General features: G+C 37.4%; 1 protein-coding gene across 1 annotated transcript in view; it reads right to left on the bottom strand.

The window, feature by feature from the left end:
- WDR72 (WD repeat domain 72) overlaps positions 1 to 18229 on the bottom strand; it is a 190930-nt gene that overhangs the window by 139602 nt on the left and 33099 nt on the right. The window contains 4 exon segments of the mRNA XM_032481155.1: positions 7474 to 7669; positions 10182 to 10402; positions 12626 to 12871; positions 14451 to 14592. Of these exon segments, the coding sequence (XP_032337046.1) occupies positions 7474 to 7669; positions 10182 to 10402; positions 12626 to 12871; positions 14451 to 14592 (805 nt within the window).

The raw sequence follows: 18229 nt of genomic DNA, 5'->3' as shown, positions 1-18229 counted from the left end.
ATGACAGAACAGTTCTTGCTGTCATGGTGTTTTTAGGCTAGTGAAGAGGGCAGATACTAACCCTGAAGTTTTAAGCATGAAATTAATAAGTACATTGTACTATGAGAGCAGGTAACAAAACTCTCCCCTACACTAACTGGCCCTACACAACCTACACCCCTGCCTCCAACTAAAAGCTTAGCATACTTGTCAGTACATTTGAGCACTTTGGCGTACTGCATATACCACTTTCTTAAATGTTGTCTTGTATTTTTTCAAAGTGTTTCAAAGGGGCAAGTTTTCCCTGATTATATTGAAAGGCCATATGTGATAATTCTAATATACCTCAGAGTGGTATGCATTTCATCAGAATAAGAAATAACTGTTGAGTTCAACTAGAGTGGAGATGGGGAGGTAAAGAGGGAGAAACAGTGAAACTTTCAGTATACACTGGTGGTGTAATATGTGAAGGATTAATAATAACTAATAGTTAATGTTTATTCAGTGCTAACTGCCATTAGGAGCTGGTGAGTCTTTGAGGAGTTAAGTTGACTGGGGTAATAAAAATTGGAAAGAGTAGAGAAAGATTCAGATCTAGCAGTCTGAATCTCAGGGCTCATGGGCATAACCCTTCTGGATGCTAATTCTACTCAAGACATTAAACTTTGACAGTTGTGCAAATATTTAGTAGCTAAACTGCAGACAAAGCCCATATGCACAAGTGTGTGCCTAAGAAATTGCATGCACATGCACACAATACTACAGGAATCAAAATCTCAAATTATAGTGTAGCTGTGATAAATAGGGCCAAAGAGGAAGAAAGAAAGAGTCAAAAAACAGGCAGTATGCTAAAAATATATGTTGAGTAATAACATCAGTAATTATTATAATAAAGAAGAAAAGGGCTTGGAAAAGGTGATATAGGAAAAAAGCCCACCCTGTGCTTTAATGTATCCTATTTTTCTTTTCTAAAAACAATCATCCCAAGAGGGTTCCATCTGTAATCTACCACAACAAAATAACGTAGCTTTGAGAAAATGACATACTGGAGAGACTACTGCCTGCCAGATGCTGCATACTCAGAAGCTACCTTTAACACGCATATGATGAAAGTCACACTCTGGTTGTGCTGACAAGGCAGGAGACACAACATAACTTTACCCATCTATCTACAGAGGGGTGACCTTGATGAGAAAACCAAACAAAACTGCCCCTCAGAATGGTATAGTTGGTACCTAGTGGGATTTTGCATTTTTATTTTATACACTGTATACTACAAAAGAAGGCAATCAATTAAAACTTGTGGACTATAAAATTACTTCTCCAAGTAGCGAATGTATGTGATGTTTTGGTGTGGCAAAGTAGGAATTTAACTACATGATTCGGTTTTATTAGGGAAAGTATGACTATATATATCTTGGAAACTGTGTCTTGCCTGTATCTATAGCCCTTGCCCTAAAGAATTAAAGCAAGCAGATCTGCAGTAGATTAAACACTGAATGTTTTCTAAAAATATGGCCAATTAGACATTACTTGACAAACCTCATCTCATCTTCCTTAATGGGATTTTAAAAAATTTTTTCTTGAAGAATATGTACTTTGATACCACGGAAGAACAAATGCTTCATTTATATGGCATCATAGTAGACTGAATAATTTTATAGCTAACTGCTACTAATTTCACTAAGCAAAAGAAATTAAGAGAGAGAAAATTTAACACCTGTGGTGAAAATAACTCCGAAAGGTATTATCTTCTTCCTTACTTCCTTCATTTCATATTCATAGGCTTTGTTCCAATGGGCTGTTTATAAGATGGTTGTTTTAAAACTCAGAAAGTGTTTTCCCACAGAAACCATGTTGTTACCAGAGGCTGGGTCCTCAGACCACGCTACAGGAGTAAAGCTTCCTGCTCAAGGTCACACAGCTCACATTACTTGAGCAAACACAAGAAGAAATGAACACGTTTCTACCCACTCACTGGCCTTGAACTCCAGGCCCCAAGTCACTTCTGAGATTTCCTTAGGTCTGGAATCCGTGTTGGATATAATACCTTTAAATATCCTTCCTGAAGCCAGGCGTGCCTGGGAAGGAGAAAGCCCAGCTCTCCAGCAAGAGTCACGGGAGGTGGACTGGCAGCTGCCCATAACCTGCACAGGCATATCTGAGAGCTTCCTGAACAAGGAAAACGGTTCCAGCGATTTACTTTTGGTGACCATCTTCCCATGAGTACAGAAAAGACTGCCCTGAACAGTGACACATAGTTTTGCTTCTCCTCCCTTCCCATCAGCTGTCGCATCTGCTGTCAAAGTGCCTGCCACTAACTGTCTCCCTGCTTGCAATTTGCTGTTTCTAATCTGTCATCTGAGAAATCAGATGACCAGGGCTGTTAGGACTGTGTGTAAATTGAGAGCCAAGCTCTGAGAGATAGTCAGAGACCCTCTCCTTCAGGAAAGCATTGGCGGGCTTCCTGGTAGCCATTCCTTTTCTTTTCAGAGCTTTTCTTATCTAATTCCCTGTTTGACAATCTCTAAAAGCTGGCCTCCATCTGCAAAAGGTGCTCCTGTTGTCCAATGCAGTGAAGAACACACCAGAACAAAAGAAAGAAACATATTCTAGTGCAGGTGCCCCGCACCCAGCTTGGGCACCTTCAGATTAAAAAAATCTCTGTGTTCCATTTCCTCATTAGCAAAATAGGTATAACCATACACAGTCGGTGAAGTATAATGGATTAAAAACTACAGATTGCTTTAGAATGAGTTGTGAAAACGATCTTTAAGAAGAACTATCATCATTCTTAGGAGTCTGTAAGCTCTGGCTGCTGGACAAATCCAGCCTGCTGTCTGCTTTTGTAAATAAAGTTTTATTGGAACACAGCCCCACCCACTCCTTTATGTATTGTGGCTTCTGTGCTACAAGGGCAGAGTTCAGCAGCTGCAATGGAGATCATATGGACCACAATGCTGAAAAAATTTACTCTCCAACCTTTATAGGAAATTTTTTCGGATCTATCTTATCAAGAAACGTTTGATTTTCAAGCAAGTAAGGTTTTCATTTTTCCACATAAATACAAAAATCCAATTGCTTAATACAGCATCTTTCACAACACAGGCCATAACTTTAACAGAAGACTTTCAATAATAATAATAAGCTGTATTAATAACATATAAGAAATCCATTACACAAGTTTTCTGCTATGTAAATTCATTGCTGTGAACAGAAAAGTCCTCAGAATTCATTTAAATTCATTTCTTAAAAGAAAAATGAACTCAGAGCTGAGATTTATTTCTGGTGTGTATTTTAGGGAAAAAATCAGTATTACATTATCCCTATTGTGTCTCACAGCAACAAGGGTGACCAAGCTGCCCGGAGTTGTCAGTGCCAAACACACTGTGGGAGCTCAAATATTAATCAAAATGACATCTCCAATTTTTTCCCTTCCTAATCAGGCCTAAACATCATGGGAACATCCGGCAAATCAATAAGCAAAACTAGATGCCCTCATCACTCCCAACCTGGAGCTCTGCACTTTTAGCTAGAAGACGGGGGCCTTCACTGCTGCATAGATACTTCTCTGCTTTGGTTGTTTGCCTCTCCCATGAGAGGAGCATGCCCGTCTGTGATCCCAAACTTTACCCTTGCCTGCATCTGAATATGCCACCTATCACCGAAAGAAACACCTTTGACAGTTTCCAAATAAGATAGGCATGGCGGGTACGTGACTCTGGAATATGCTTGTGCATTCTACCACAGAGAATAAATAAATGAATAAATGAATAAATGAATAAAGTGAGAATAGGCTGCTACAAAGTGTTTGTGAGAAACTAAAGTCTCATATCCCGTCCTCCACACCTGGAAGGAGGTGGCACAGGGACTGGCCCATCCCCCATCCCCCAACCTTCCACCAAGGTGGGCTTTGGCTGCAGTTGAGAATTAATTACTTTTGGCTTTTATCCCCTTCCTGTGTCTTTTCTTTCTAGGTCTCTTTCCCCCAAATCCTTATCCCACTAACGCCTTGTACTTTTCTCTCTGTGAGCTCTGGAGTTGCTCTAGTGCTGAAAGATCTGATAAATGCCTTAGTGTCAATTTATTCCTCTTCCATGTATTTAGAGGAGTCAGAGTGCTGGAGAAATGGAGCAGGCAATAGGTCTGTCCATACCTGGAACTAACTTTGAACCTTTTAACAAAGCTAAAAGGAAAAAAAAAAAAGGTAGGAAAAATTGGCTGAAGTAGCAAATACACAGACTTCTACGCAAGGAAGTGAGACATGCCTAGGTGAATTCCAGAAACCCTAGGGGAGACTTGGAGGAGAAAGCTAAGGATCTACCTACAGCTGGGCGGCCAAGATCTAAGAGCTACCACAACTGCCAATAATATGAAGTTAAGATAGACTCAATGGTATTCAATCTACTAACTTCCAAGAAAACTTGGGTTAGTTTATTCATTCATTCATGTGCTAGGCACATCAGTGAACAAGCACATTCCGTACCCTCAAAGACCTCATTGCAGCTGAATTGTTTTGGTCTTAGCTGGTACTTTTCCCCCTAACTTTATGAAACTATAGATGGAAAGTCTCCCCAATCCTGGATTTTCCCACCTTTACAGGAAAGGATAAAACAGATATCAAGTACAGCAAACATAATGGAAGTATCTTAGCCAGATGAAATACAGCTTGAGAAAGAAAAAGTAGTTCAATAAATCGAAACAAAGCCAATACCAGACATAGACAAAAAGGAACAACATAGACTTATTCAAAAGGAATGAGTGTAGTGAGGGGTTAGGTTGTCAGCCATCTCCAAAGAGTGTTGTGGAGCTCAAATGAGGTCATCAACCGGAGGATGCTTTAGCAAAGAGACGCGTCGCAAATGTGAAGGCGATGATACAATTACTGGTAACATTTTCACCAACTGTAAGCTTAGGTTGAGTTAAGGTTGTTTATAAATGATTACTGTAGGTAACCAAGGGATAAGCAGCCTCATAACTTCATTTGGAACAAGTATTCTATAAGTTAATTTGACACTACACATGTATGTATCATTTGATATGGCCGTTCTAAAACAAACTTTTTAAAAAGGGAACAATATAAATAACCAACTATAGGAGATTCCTGAGTAAAAGCATCGCGTGTCCATAATGGCCACTATGCCAATTTTTGTCCATTTGTCAACCCACTCCTTCCTTCTGCTACCCTCCTATGTCCTGCTCTGTGCCCCTGCCTGATGTCTAGAACTGAACATCATTCTCTCTGACTTCCAGGTGGATTAAATTAAGGAAGGCAACTGCAGAAGGAGAGAGGAGAGACTTTCTTCCAGTCCTCTGTCTCAGTATTGCATTTCTGGTGGGAGCTATTTCTCTTCCATGACTTCACAGAGTATCCAGTTCTCTTTGGCTGCCCTTGCACTGGATTCCAGTACTACTCTTCTCTCGTCGTTCACTTCAGCCCTAGAGGTGGTAAGAGCTTCCTGACACTGCTAGTGTTTGGGTGATGGCCTCACTATCCATTCCTTGTATGTTACCTAATCCTTATCCACACCCCTATAAACCGTCCTTTCATTAAAGTCTCTTCATTCAACCCACCTGGGTTGAATTCAATTTCCTGCCAGGACTGTGACTGAAACACAATATAGACATCTATTTATTGACAGAGAAAGCTGTCTGACAGAAAGTAGATCAAAATATTAATAGTGGCTATCTTTAGGCAGTAGAATAGGATTATTAGGTTTTTTTTATGTTTCTCTGTATTTTTCAACTGCTCTACAACATTTGATTATATATTTTTGGGATCAGAAAAATAATAAAATTAAAATAAGATATTGGAATAAATATGGTTTCAAGAAGTACTAGTGGTTTAGCTTCCCACCTTTACTGCCCACCCCATCAAAAATACATAAATAACAAGGTGCATACCCTGAAAGGTATCCCAATGGGGCAGTGGAACCATAAACACTTGTGAGTGCCCCAATATTTTTATTCATGTTAGACTCTGTTTTTGAGGAAAAATGTGTTTGATTAGCAAGTATTTACAATTTCACAATTAAAAAAATTCAGTTGCACACATCTATGAGGGTATGTGTTTTATAAAACAGATTTGGATTTCACAAGCACAAATCAAAATTTTGTCACATTCTTTGATAACGCTGACAATAGTTAACTCATACTTAGGGCTTGGCACCTACAGGCACTGTTTACAAGCATTGTAGGCACTTGTTAATGTAATCGTAACAGGAAGGGTAGTATTATTACTCCCATTTCACAGATGAGGAAATTGACATGCAGTGAAGCCAAGTTATTTGCCCAAGGTCATATGGTTCTTCATTAGCAGGTCCTGGAGGCAAGCCCAGACTTTAGAGCCTATCGTATCCATTATAATCAACTGTTACTCAAGTTGATAGATTACCTAAGAATCCTAAACTCTCCTAACTTTGTGAATATGTGCAAAGAACAATGGGGGCCTCATCTTGGTTCACCACTTATTAGCTGTGTAATCTCGCACATTTACAAATCAGAGCTACAAATTCCTCGTCAATACGGGGGCTATGATACCTCTTCTACCCACCCTAGAGGCTGTGATAACGTAGTGGGGATTGAGCATGAAAGCCCCTCAGAGCGGTAAAGCACGTCACAGATGTCACGTGATGTTACTGTGATGTTATCGTGTGCCTTCTATATACCCTCTGTATGCCATCGTCATTAATATACGAAAGCCCAATGTAAAGAAAATAGCAATTATTTTTGGTGAAGTATGGCCCTAAACTATAACATTATAAACTATCCAGCCTGTTAATAACACCCAACATAAAACCACCACTGATTAATCAATACACATCATGCAATGGTTTCAGTGAAATGTACTCTCCAGTGCACTCCCTTGACTCACATTCATTAATTACCTCTCCTTATTTGATATGTTACCAGCATTTGCCTGAAATATGTTACTCTTGATCTTAAGTTATATAGTGAAACTTTTTTTTGAAAAATTTTAAAGTTCAACCTATACATTCTCTATAATACAATATCAAAAGTTCAATTGAACCACTCAGTTTTCAATTTCCCTGACTCAACTTTTTGGAGATTTGTAATTAATTATATTCCATTATTACTGATCATCAATTAGCTCCAAATGTTGCTGAGATGGCGAGGATGCTGAAGAAGGCAGAATTCAATGATAATTTGAGACTAGTAGTAGGACACTAAATTTCTCTCTTGTTAATAATTAAAGTAGATAACTTATGTTTTTATTTATAGCTTCCAGAAATATCCGGCTCATTCCTGTGCACTGCTCTGTCAGCTAATCATCAGGGGGTCAGGATCTGACTTGGGCCATTGTGTTTATTTTCCATACACGCCTCCAAACAAAGCCATTAAATGCAGCCCAACTGAAGGTTAAAGCAAGGGACTTTTCCTTTTTTTTTTTTTTTTTTTTGAAACTCTCCATGCAGCCAAATGCTTTGATGTATAAATACAGAAAGGATGAAAAGGGGTAAAATTTCCATTTACCTGTTTCAATTTCCCAGATGTAAACAGAGTCATCTGCACATCCAACAATTAAAAAGTTCTCAACTGGGTGCCATTTTATCATCCTCACAGGGAAAAGGTGCTTCCGAGCACTCAGGAGGCACCTCCTCCCTTCAAGGTGAAGGAGAGCCACGGAATGGTCACTGCACACGCAGCAAATTACCTGATTACTTCGTAGCTGTGGAAAAAACAAACAGCATTCTTTGTAAGTAAATATTCAAATGCTTTCTTTAAAATTAAATCAGATATTTTTCCTTGAGTAACATAAATTTTTGTTAAAACCCCATTTACAAAATGACAGTTCGGCACCTCCCCACATACCACTGCACAAGGAACCTTTAGACACCAAGTAGATTTTAAATTCAGAGACCTATTAGGAAGGTGAAAAGATGCAAGTAAAAAGGAGAATTCCAGGCCAGATCTACTTATAAGATAAACAAAGGACTTGACCATCACTCAGCAGATTCAGGCAGGGAGGCAGACATCGGAAATAATGCAGAATAAAACAAACCCCAGAACTAATTTGTTGCCACAAAAAGAAGCTATTTGTAGACACAAACTTAGGCCCAAGGGTATCATGAGCTAATATTTTCCACTTAGAGCCTCAGGATGTGATTTGGTGCTGTTCCCAGAGCTATACAGATTCTAATCCAAACAGGAAACTCAGTGTAGACACAATCTAAAAGAGGTAAGCATTAGATAGCTCCAACTGAATGTACAGCTTCGAAGATACAAGGGCCAAAAATAGTCTCACAGGACAAAGATTCTTAAGATACCTTTTAAGAAAGCCAGCATGCAGTTACCTTGAGCATAGTTTAGGACAAAGAGCATCCTTGCTGGGTGCTGCTGAGGCCAGTCTGGGTGAAGTTCACAGGGCAGCTCTGTGCCTCACCATGAGGACCACGCATTGGTCAGCCCAGCAGTGGGCAAGTGGGCTGTGGCGAGGACAGGGAGTGGCAAGCTCTCCCTGCCCTCTTTTTTTCTCCTCCAACCACTTTGCTGTGTGGATGCTCCTGTTTTCACTAAGGTGCTTAGCCAGACTTTTGGCTGCTATGTTAAAAGCATCAACTGGGATCCCTTGATGATCTCCCAGTGCCCATCACTGACCTCTCTCTGTGGGGCACTGGAGAGAATGTTAATTTTTATAATTTTTTTTAAGGAGACCTCAGAAATCCTGAAGGAAAAAAAATCACAAAATGGCAGGTATGATATATAGGGAGCCTGGACTTGTAGAATGGGGTTGATGGCATTGCCCTCCCCACCCTCACTACCACCTCTTGGTGAACCTGCCCACCCACAGCTTCTGTCCAAGGGACTTCAGGAAACTCACGTACATAAACTCACACAAACATGCAACACATGAACATATATATAATACGTGAATACGGATCTTACGACCAGGAGTGGAAGCACGCCAGAGACCCACCCACATTACATCCATCAGATTCTCTTTTCTAGGCATTTGAAATTGTAAAGCTAAAAGAAGGCATAGTAAGAAGCAAGAGAAAGGAGCAACCACAGAAAAGCAGACCATTCTGGGGTACTGGATGTAAGGAGTAACCTTAGTTTTTGAATTTAAAAGTTGCACTGTAGGTCCTTGCTGTAGTGGTTTGTCTTGGATGCCTAAGAGTTGCACTCATGTGCCCTTTCTATCAATTCAATTTTTATTTGGCTTTCTTTGAATATGTCCTGATCTTTGGAATTAAATCATCCATAACCCCATAACCGAAGCAGAAGTAAAATGGGTCAGTTGTGAAACTGACTAGAATTACTGTCCTGGAGCTAAAGGGAAAAAAAATGCTTTTGAAAAAAAAGGGTGGGGTGTGTGGGGCTTCAGGAATAAAAGACTATCAGGGTATCCCAAATCACCACACAGAATTTTTTAGGGGGTCATTTAACTTTATTTCTCTGTTTCGTTTAATCATTTGTGTTGCTGAAATACTGCTTTCATTTTGTCTTACTACAAAAATGCAGTGTAAGTTTTCTCTGATTTTACTCTGGAGCTGATTTTTTGTAATATTACTATGGAGAAATAATTTTTACAAGTCAATCAACTAACTTATTAACTCAGGAAACTCAAACCTTGGTTGTTCATGTTTTATCAAAGATATCAGCTTGATGTAAGCTGAATTTAAGTTGACAGTGTATGAGAAAATTATACCTGAAAGTATTTCTTTTTGCTTGGCACAAGTTAGGTGCTTTTAAGTTTGTTAAATCTTGTTATTTGTTAAATAAATGAAAGAGCAAACAAAAATTTATTTAAAAAATAAAATGTAACTATCAATATTATTATAAAAGTAAATTGTTTAAGGCAAAAGTTAATTCTAATTTATGATTCCTATATATTTGAATTGTTTTTCCATTGAATGTCTATTGCTTCTATTTAAAAAAAAATAATTCCATTAAAAATTGATAAGAACTAAGACAAAAAAAGAAAAAAGTAAGTACTTACAGAGAATTAACTGGCTTTTGTAAAGCCAAGAACTGATGAGACCTTTGCTTTAAAATTGTAATAATAATAAAATACATATAAAAAGGTTAGAAAATAATTCATAAAAATCATTCAATTATATTATGTATATGTTTTTCTTTTCTGTGGAAATGAGTTATTTTTCCTTATTTTTTAAACATTCTTTTATGTTATATAACTTAAATTTATGTGTTATGTTTTACTGTTTATCTTAACTTACTTTGAAATTCTCTGGTGACATCAAAAGACTTGTTACTGGACCAGCTTGCAAAAAGAATTTATGCAGAATTCCTTCAGTAAAGATGTCCCACAGGATGACCCATGAGTTCTGGTCTCCAGATATCAGCCAACTTTGGTCTAATTTTGAAGAGAGACCATGTGGGTAAAGCAAGGATGTAACACTGTGGTGGTGGCCTTTGAGAACTTTGTGAGGAAGGGAACCTGGAAAACCAAATACCAAGTAATGAAAAAGGGACTTTTGTTCAAGAAATAGTCCTGAGGTTTTCTTTTATAAATTTTTAATGTAAGGAAACTACATAAAACTAAAGGTAGGCAGTTAACTAAGAAAATTAATGAACAATCCTTGAACTATCTCAAAAGGCAAGTGCCTCATTATAACCCAGGTCATGCTTCTGACAGAACACTAAAGCTGTTGTTCAAAGTCTACTAATTTCTTAAGGATGTTAGCAAGTTGCCAATTCCAGGGCCATGAAATAGCAAACTCTGTTCTCAAGGAGTGAACAATTCATACATTTTATCTCAGAACATTACTGATGTCCTTTACAATAGCATGACCAAGTCTAGTATAAAAGAAAAGCCAAGTTTCACAGAATGTTTTTGCTTTAAAGGATAGAGATTACCTAGTTCCACTGCTTTGTTTTACAGATAAAGTATCTGAGGCTCAGAGAGGTTAAGTGTCTTGAATCCAAGTGTGAAGAAACACAGCGTAATATTTAAGAATCTAGCTTTGCTGTTAAAGAAACCTGGCTTTGTTTTTCTGGGTCTGTCACTTACTACATGTATCACAATGGACAACTAGCTTTTTCCCTCTAAGGGAGCAGCATCTGAAAAATTAGGGTAATAATAGCACTTACTTCACATAAGACTGTTGTGTGGAATAGTAAGATAATGTCAATAATTTCTTAGCACTGGCACTTGGTAGGAACTGGGTATTTTCATAGCAGAGCTACTCTAGAACACAGGCTTAGTGATACCTAGTTTCCACACTGCTTCTTCCTTCATCATTAGCTAAACCTAAAAAAAAAAAAACTGGAGAGGGCCACAGACCACAAACTCTCTTTATCCACATTGAAAACGAGTCTCAATGAATCATTATTACTTCTATTAAAGAATCATTAGGTACTTCTACTCCATCAGGCACATACATCCTCACTTCGTATCGACTAGCAAACCTAGATGAATATTAATGCAGATGCTACAGGTCAGATGTAAGTTTCTGCTTGTTTTGGATAACATAAAAAAGCCTAGATAAAAAATGTTAAGGTTTTAAGCTTTTTTACTAGCTTTTAACAGCAGTCGTTGAGATGTACATCAGCACATTACCTCTCCTCTGCTACTCATGCCTCTGTTTTAATTACTGAATCATTGAAAAGTCAGGAAAATTTGGTTAAGTAGCCAAAGTAAGCTGAGAACAACAGTAGGCAATGTAACAAAGTTTTATTTATTTATTTATTTTTTTAATTGAGATTTGGTCTCTATCCTTAAGGACTTTGCAGCCTAGTAGGATCTATACAATAAAAAATGGTATACAAATTTACCTGTACAACCCCAAATCTCAATCACCTGCTATATCACCTTCCTTTACATGAGAAAACTTACTGCATAATAGTCTTTAATAGGTATTCACTGTTGCAACGCACAAAGATAAATAACACATTTGCATTTCTTTAATAAAAAATTAAAAATTAAAACAGGATGATACTATTTTCTCCTGATTGGCAAAAATTAAAAAGTTAAATAGCACAGAAAGTTGGCCAAGTTTTGGAGGAAAAAGGCAATCTCATGAGCTGTTAGTGGACACACATGTATATGGATGTATGTTCTTTGGAGAACATTTTTAGATATATTTTCAAAATTAAAAATGTACATAAATAAACGTTGACCTAGTAATTCTACTTCTGGGAATTAATACTATAGATATACCCAATATATATGTGCAAAGATAGTTAATTCTGCATTGTCTGTAGTAGCCAAAGATTAGAAAAACTTAAACGCCCATTAATAATCATTTAAAATGAAGTCATAGAGAATGTGCTCCAAAATATTTCATTAAGATTTAAGGACATTTTAGTAAAGTGTGTAGAATGTGGTTCTATTTGTACAAATAATTAAAAGAATATATACTGCTATGTTAGTATATGCTTTTATGTGCATAGAAAATTTCAAAAACTATATAAAGAAACTTATTAGCAGTTGCCTTTGGTGATATTTCTGGAGATCAAAGAAGGAGAGAAATGTATTTCTCATTGTATAACCTATTTGACTTTTTTAAAAAAAACCCATGTGTGTTTTACTTTAACATTAAAACATGCACGAATTTATTAGCAAATGCCTAAAATTTTTTAAGCTTGAGAAATCTTCTTAGTATAGCTTATTACAGTTGAAGCTTAGATAAATAAACAGGGTCAAATAAAATTCAATGACCTTTTAATAAAGAATTGCCTTCTAGAAGTCCTGCTTTGGCAGCATTCAAAGCCTGCGTAATGAAAATTGTCCCATCTTCACAGCCACATATTAGTTTATCATGACTTGGAACATACTCTGATGAAGTGACTACCGCAGTTCCAGTCCCATCTTTAAGCCCAGAGAAATGGTCAATAATACTTTGTGACATGCTATGATGCTTATCAAAATTATCTTGAAGGGTCCAGGTGGCAGTTATTGGTATCTCTAAAAGGAAAATATACAAAAAAGGAAAATTTGGTTTATAAATTCATCATAGATAGAGAAAATATTATCAAGACACTATACTGTGGGGTGCATAGTGGACTTTAGGCAGAAAAGCTTTCCTGCCACCCATTTTCTTCACTCCAAATGCTATTTTATTGGTCCTCTTCAGGGAGCCTCAGAAGAATAGATGTGTATGAGTGCATTCATTTTAGACTTCAGTCAACTGAAAAGAATGGAGAAACTCCTGTAGTGATGCAAAATGGTAGAGCAATCTCACGAGTTCTCTGTTGCCTTAATGAATAGAGAATGTGAAGAAGGAAGACTAGGGGTCTATTAGTCGTGTGGGGTAAAGGGAAGACATTTTTTTCTTTAAATGTCAAGGATATGAATACTTAAAAATCATACCAAGCCTCCAAGCAACTACCTGCAGCTACCAAGAGCACTGGTTCTCACTTGATATGGCTGACCACCCCAGCACATGAACTGGGCTACAGGTGGGCTCAGGAAATGAGAAGCTTGGCATCCCAGAGCAACTTAAAGCCAATCTACCCCTCTAGGAAGGGGCCTCCCTGACCTTGCAGTACACATGTCACAGTGACTGTGAAAACCTTGAGCCCAAACCTTGAAACTAGCACCAAGAGCTATCACAGACATTTATGGCTCTAATTATAAAGAAAGTTGACTAGATACTTAGTTCTGCTGCTGGAAGGAGGGCAGACATGACATTTCCCAGAGCCACCACCAAGTGGCCTCCACAGGGGGCATGGTATGCTTTTTAACTCTTAAAATTGTAAGAAACTTTCCCACACACTGTACCCAGTTCTAAGTCTATTTCTTGACTCATTTCTTATTAATCTAGCTCTACTATGAACCATTTAAAAACATTTGGGACAGGGACACTAAAAGTTATACCAGTGAATTTGTTAACTAATGGAAACTTGTACTTAGAGTGCAAGTACTGGGGGCTGTGTTTCTGCTGTGCCCCAGACAGTGACTCACAGAGATGCCTCACCGACTCTGGAACAAGGGGAAAGGAGCAAGATGGGGTTCCTCAGTTTGGAATACACAGTCTCAGGAATTTGAAAGTTCTCCACAATAATATTTACTTTGTTTTGAATTCTAAGAAAAATTAAAACAAGCAAATGCTAAATCATCTAATCATTCAAACTGGCAAATGTTTTAGTGCCCAAGTGTACATCTGTGCTTACAATTTCAAGCAGCTTTAATAATCTGAGTAGAGAATTTGGTTGAAAAAGGGTACAGGACACAGACATGAAAAATTCCAAAATAGGAATATGGTCTGTCAGTCTATTCTATACTCATATTGCCAACATTCATTTCAATTTAATAAAATGTCATTCATGTTAAATTGATGTTAATTTGAATTATATTGGTCATATTGTTGCTTATAAGCATCATGTTTATACCTACTTTTATGTTGGCATCTAATGCATAGTGGTACATGAGAACTTTTCTTGTTTTATAGCTTCATGTTACTCAACTTTAAAAAAAAAAGACACTGGGTTAATTATAAAGTAGTTCTCAGAAGACATGTGATTAGAAATATAAATTGTCTTACCTCTAGGAGAACCATCAAACTTGGATACAGGGACATCAGGGATGTGCCACAAAGTAATTCTTCCTGAGACTTCTCCAGAGAAAAGCACCTTATAAAAAGGCTCTTTCCTTTCATTCATGTAGCCCATAACAAAGGGAAGGCTCTGGTCCAAATTAAAAAAATAGCATTTGTACAGAAAAAATATCTCTAACAAATTCCAAATAACAGCAGCCACTGTTTTTAAATGGAGGAACAAGACTTCACAGATGAAATAAATTATTTCCATTTATTTCCGACTGTTTCAAAATTTTCAGGTAAATTAAGTGAAATAATCTCTCACTCGAGACAAAAAAAGTTTCTATAAAATAAGAAGCAAAGTCATCAGCTACACTTCAGATAATTAATAAGAATATCTACCATTTATTGAACATACTCTGTGAATGTATTACACTTACTGTTAGGGGATTTGCGTGTATTTAGTTAAATGGTCCTCACAATAATCCTGAGAAGTTGGTACTATCATTGTCTTCACTTTACAGATGAATACTCTGAGAAGGAAGTGGTTAATTTATCTAAGGTGATGTAAGGTCCAGTAATTCTGACTCAAGAACTCATATCTTTTTTTTTTTTCAGTTTAGAGAATACTTTATTAGTTTCTGTAATCAAACCCATGTAGATAAGACCTCACATATTTAATACAGTGAGTTACCCCTGTACAAATGGAAAAAATTATGTTTAACCTTTCTAGACCAATATGAAGAGCCTATATCTTAATGACAAGGCTCTACTGTCCACTAAGGAGGCCTGATTTCTTTATGATCCCTTCAGTTCAAACTGTCAGTTAAAACAGCAACAGCTCATATTTATATGGTAATTTTGTGGTATTAATACACTTTCTACTTTCTCTTGACCATTTTTCAGATTTAATATACTTGATTTCAAATTTCCCAAATGGTCACAAAGAAAAATGAGTCTATGTTTTATATATATGTGTGTGTGTGTGTGTATGTGTGTGATATTAATATAAGTGAATGTATGTTATATTTTATACATATATATGTGAATATATTATATTTATATAAAGACATAATTTTGCTAAGGCAGAATATAAATATTGGGCACCACAGCTCTGGAAGACACACTTTCACTAGTGAATGAGTCTCGAATCTCCCTAGGACCTCAGTGCAGAGTAAATGTTCTTTGGGCACACTTGTATAGAGAGATTGAAATGATTGATTAGAAACACAAGAAAAAAGCCCTCTTTTATGTACAAATAAAAAGCACCCTGAAAAGAAAGCCAAGTTCCAATGCTAGAATTAACGAAGTCTTAGAAAGTGTTTGAAGGTCCAGGCTTAGATATTTTAGAGGGAAAATTCTATCATGTATCTTCAGAGACAATTAAAGGCCAAAATATTGCTACATTTAATCCTCACAACAAAGCTACAAAGTAAATAAACACTGTTATTATTTCTGTTACAGAGATAAGTAAACTAAGAAAGAGAATAAGAAACTAATTCTCAAGACCATGCAATCAAGATATGGAATCCTCTATTGTCCCAAGAAACAAGAGCATTGAAGAGAAAACAGTTCCAATGAAGTGAGTTCTTGGAATTTTTCTTCTTCTTCTTTTTTTTTTTTTTAAAGATTCAGAAGGCACTTTGGGATCTCATATTTCTGTTCTCAGGGCCATCATTTTTGTGTGTTAGAGATGTGTTGATAAGATGTTGTCAGAATGGCTTTTCAAACTCTCTCAACCTTTGGGGACCTTAGAATTCACCAGTCCAACTCTCTCCTGACTCTGCTATGAGGGTGAAGTTCCAGAGAGGCTGGGCAGCGCTCAGGTAGGGGGCCGCATAGTTCCTCCCTCCCAGCGACATGTGCTGCCTCTCCAGCCCATGCTCCCCATGCTGCTGTCTTCCCCTCCACCTGGACTTCTGTACTCCCATTCCTAACTTGCTTACACTCACTCCTTGACACCTCAGTCCTCCTCCTTTCCAGCAGTTCCCTCTCTAGCTCTACTCTTCACCTGAAAACTCCCTCAGAGCCCCTTACCATGTAAAGTCTGATGTTTTCATCACAGTACCCTGTACTCATCACAGGAAGGACCCATCCTCCAAGAGGCAATTAAGTAGTCATCAAGAGTGAATTCTCTTGGGCTAACTGCCTGGATTCAAATCCTGGTTTTAGCACATACTAACTCTATTAGAAGAGCCAACTACGTCTTTATTCCTTTGATAACTATGTAAGTTTAAAAAGCTAAAGATCTAATCTGTTCTTAGAAACAATAATTAGTACATATACGTAAACTAAAAAAAAAAATGTGCAGTATACTGTATATCTGTATTTACATGCAAAAAAAAAAAGCCAACTACTTGATTTAGGCAGTTTACTTAACCTTGCTGTATCTCGTTCTAAGTGTGAAAGAATGCTAATAAATGAAAGCACCTACTATATGGGATTACTGTCAGGATTAATGAGTTGATAAAGGTAAGGTGTTTAGAATGGCACAAGGCATTTGGTACATACTCAATAAACAGTAACCATTCTTATTATCCATTCTCAAAACAATTGGGGAACTTACTCTGAAGTCTGTTCCCAGACTCTGGGGCTAAACTTCCTGAGTTCAAATGCTGTGAATTAACCTCTCTGAACATCAATTTCAAAATGGGGTCATGGTGAAAACCCATGTAAATGAGGCAGTTTGTATGTTTAACAATACTAAGGACTCAAAAAAAGTTACTTTACCATCATCGTTGCTGTCATTACTCTTAGTTCATACACCCAAATTCCTTATCTGCCCAACCCTCAGGTTGTTTCTATCCCACCGACTCCCATCTCAGCACTGCAGTCTTACTTCACAGCTAGGGCCCTGGGAAGCCCAGTTTCTCGTCTTGGCATCCAGGACTCATGCCCCAGGCTCTGGTGATCATTAGCTATGATTTGAAGCTAAGGAGACTCTCATAAAGCTACTGGAATGAAGGAGGAGTCCCCATTTTTGCTACTATAACTCCATCAGCAGGTAGGTTTCTGACATCACATGAGAACATGTTACTGTCAAACACTGAGATTTAATTCTGCAGCGTCAGTCCAAAAAACATTTACAGAGCATGATTTTCTAAGTTCACTGTATCTATTCAAACTCACCTCCCTACCCACCAAAATGCCTTCATTACCTTGTAACTGCAGGAGACACTAAGAAGTCTTGTATTTAGTGAATATTGACAGTTTGAATTGGTTTATTAGCTGGATAAAGGGCAAGCAAGAATCTAAGGATGGGGAGACAGCTTCTTTTAGTTTCAGATTATTCTATTCATATTTCACTGGCTTCCAAGTACTTCCCACTTTTATGATACAGAAACAACTGTACTTGTCTAAACAAGAATTATGGTATTGATAGAAGACTCACAAATCGGTGCCTTCACATTTTGAGAAACAAGCAAGATGGCTTCCCGTAAGATCAGTATTTTTAAAGTTAATTGTAATTGTTCTTTCCCCTCATAGTTATGTATAGCATTGATACTTGTCGTAGGTGAGAAGCTCCTAAAGGACACTACTTAATATTTAGCTTTTATGTTAAACTGTGCTTTATAAAAATGCATTCAGGAGCTAAAAAGGAAGAAAGGGCAGGTTTTTTTTAAAAAAATAGCTAAAAATGCCTTTCTGAGCAAGTCACAATACTGCTTTGGCAATCAACAGCAAATTAGGGCTCTACTGCCACCCATAAATGACTTTAGAAAGAGTGTTCAGTACTGTAACTCTAAAGTTTGCCTATGCCCCAGTGGCACTTGGAGTTTTAATTT

Source organism: Camelus ferus, chromosome 6 (assembly GCF_009834535.1).
Source record: "Camelus ferus isolate YT-003-E chromosome 6, BCGSAC_Cfer_1.0, whole genome shotgun sequence".
Taxonomy (NCBI): Eukaryota; Metazoa; Chordata; class Mammalia; order Artiodactyla; family Camelidae; genus Camelus; species Camelus ferus.
Note: the sequence above shows the minus strand (reverse complement) of the source record. Positions and strands in the feature narration are given on the sequence as shown.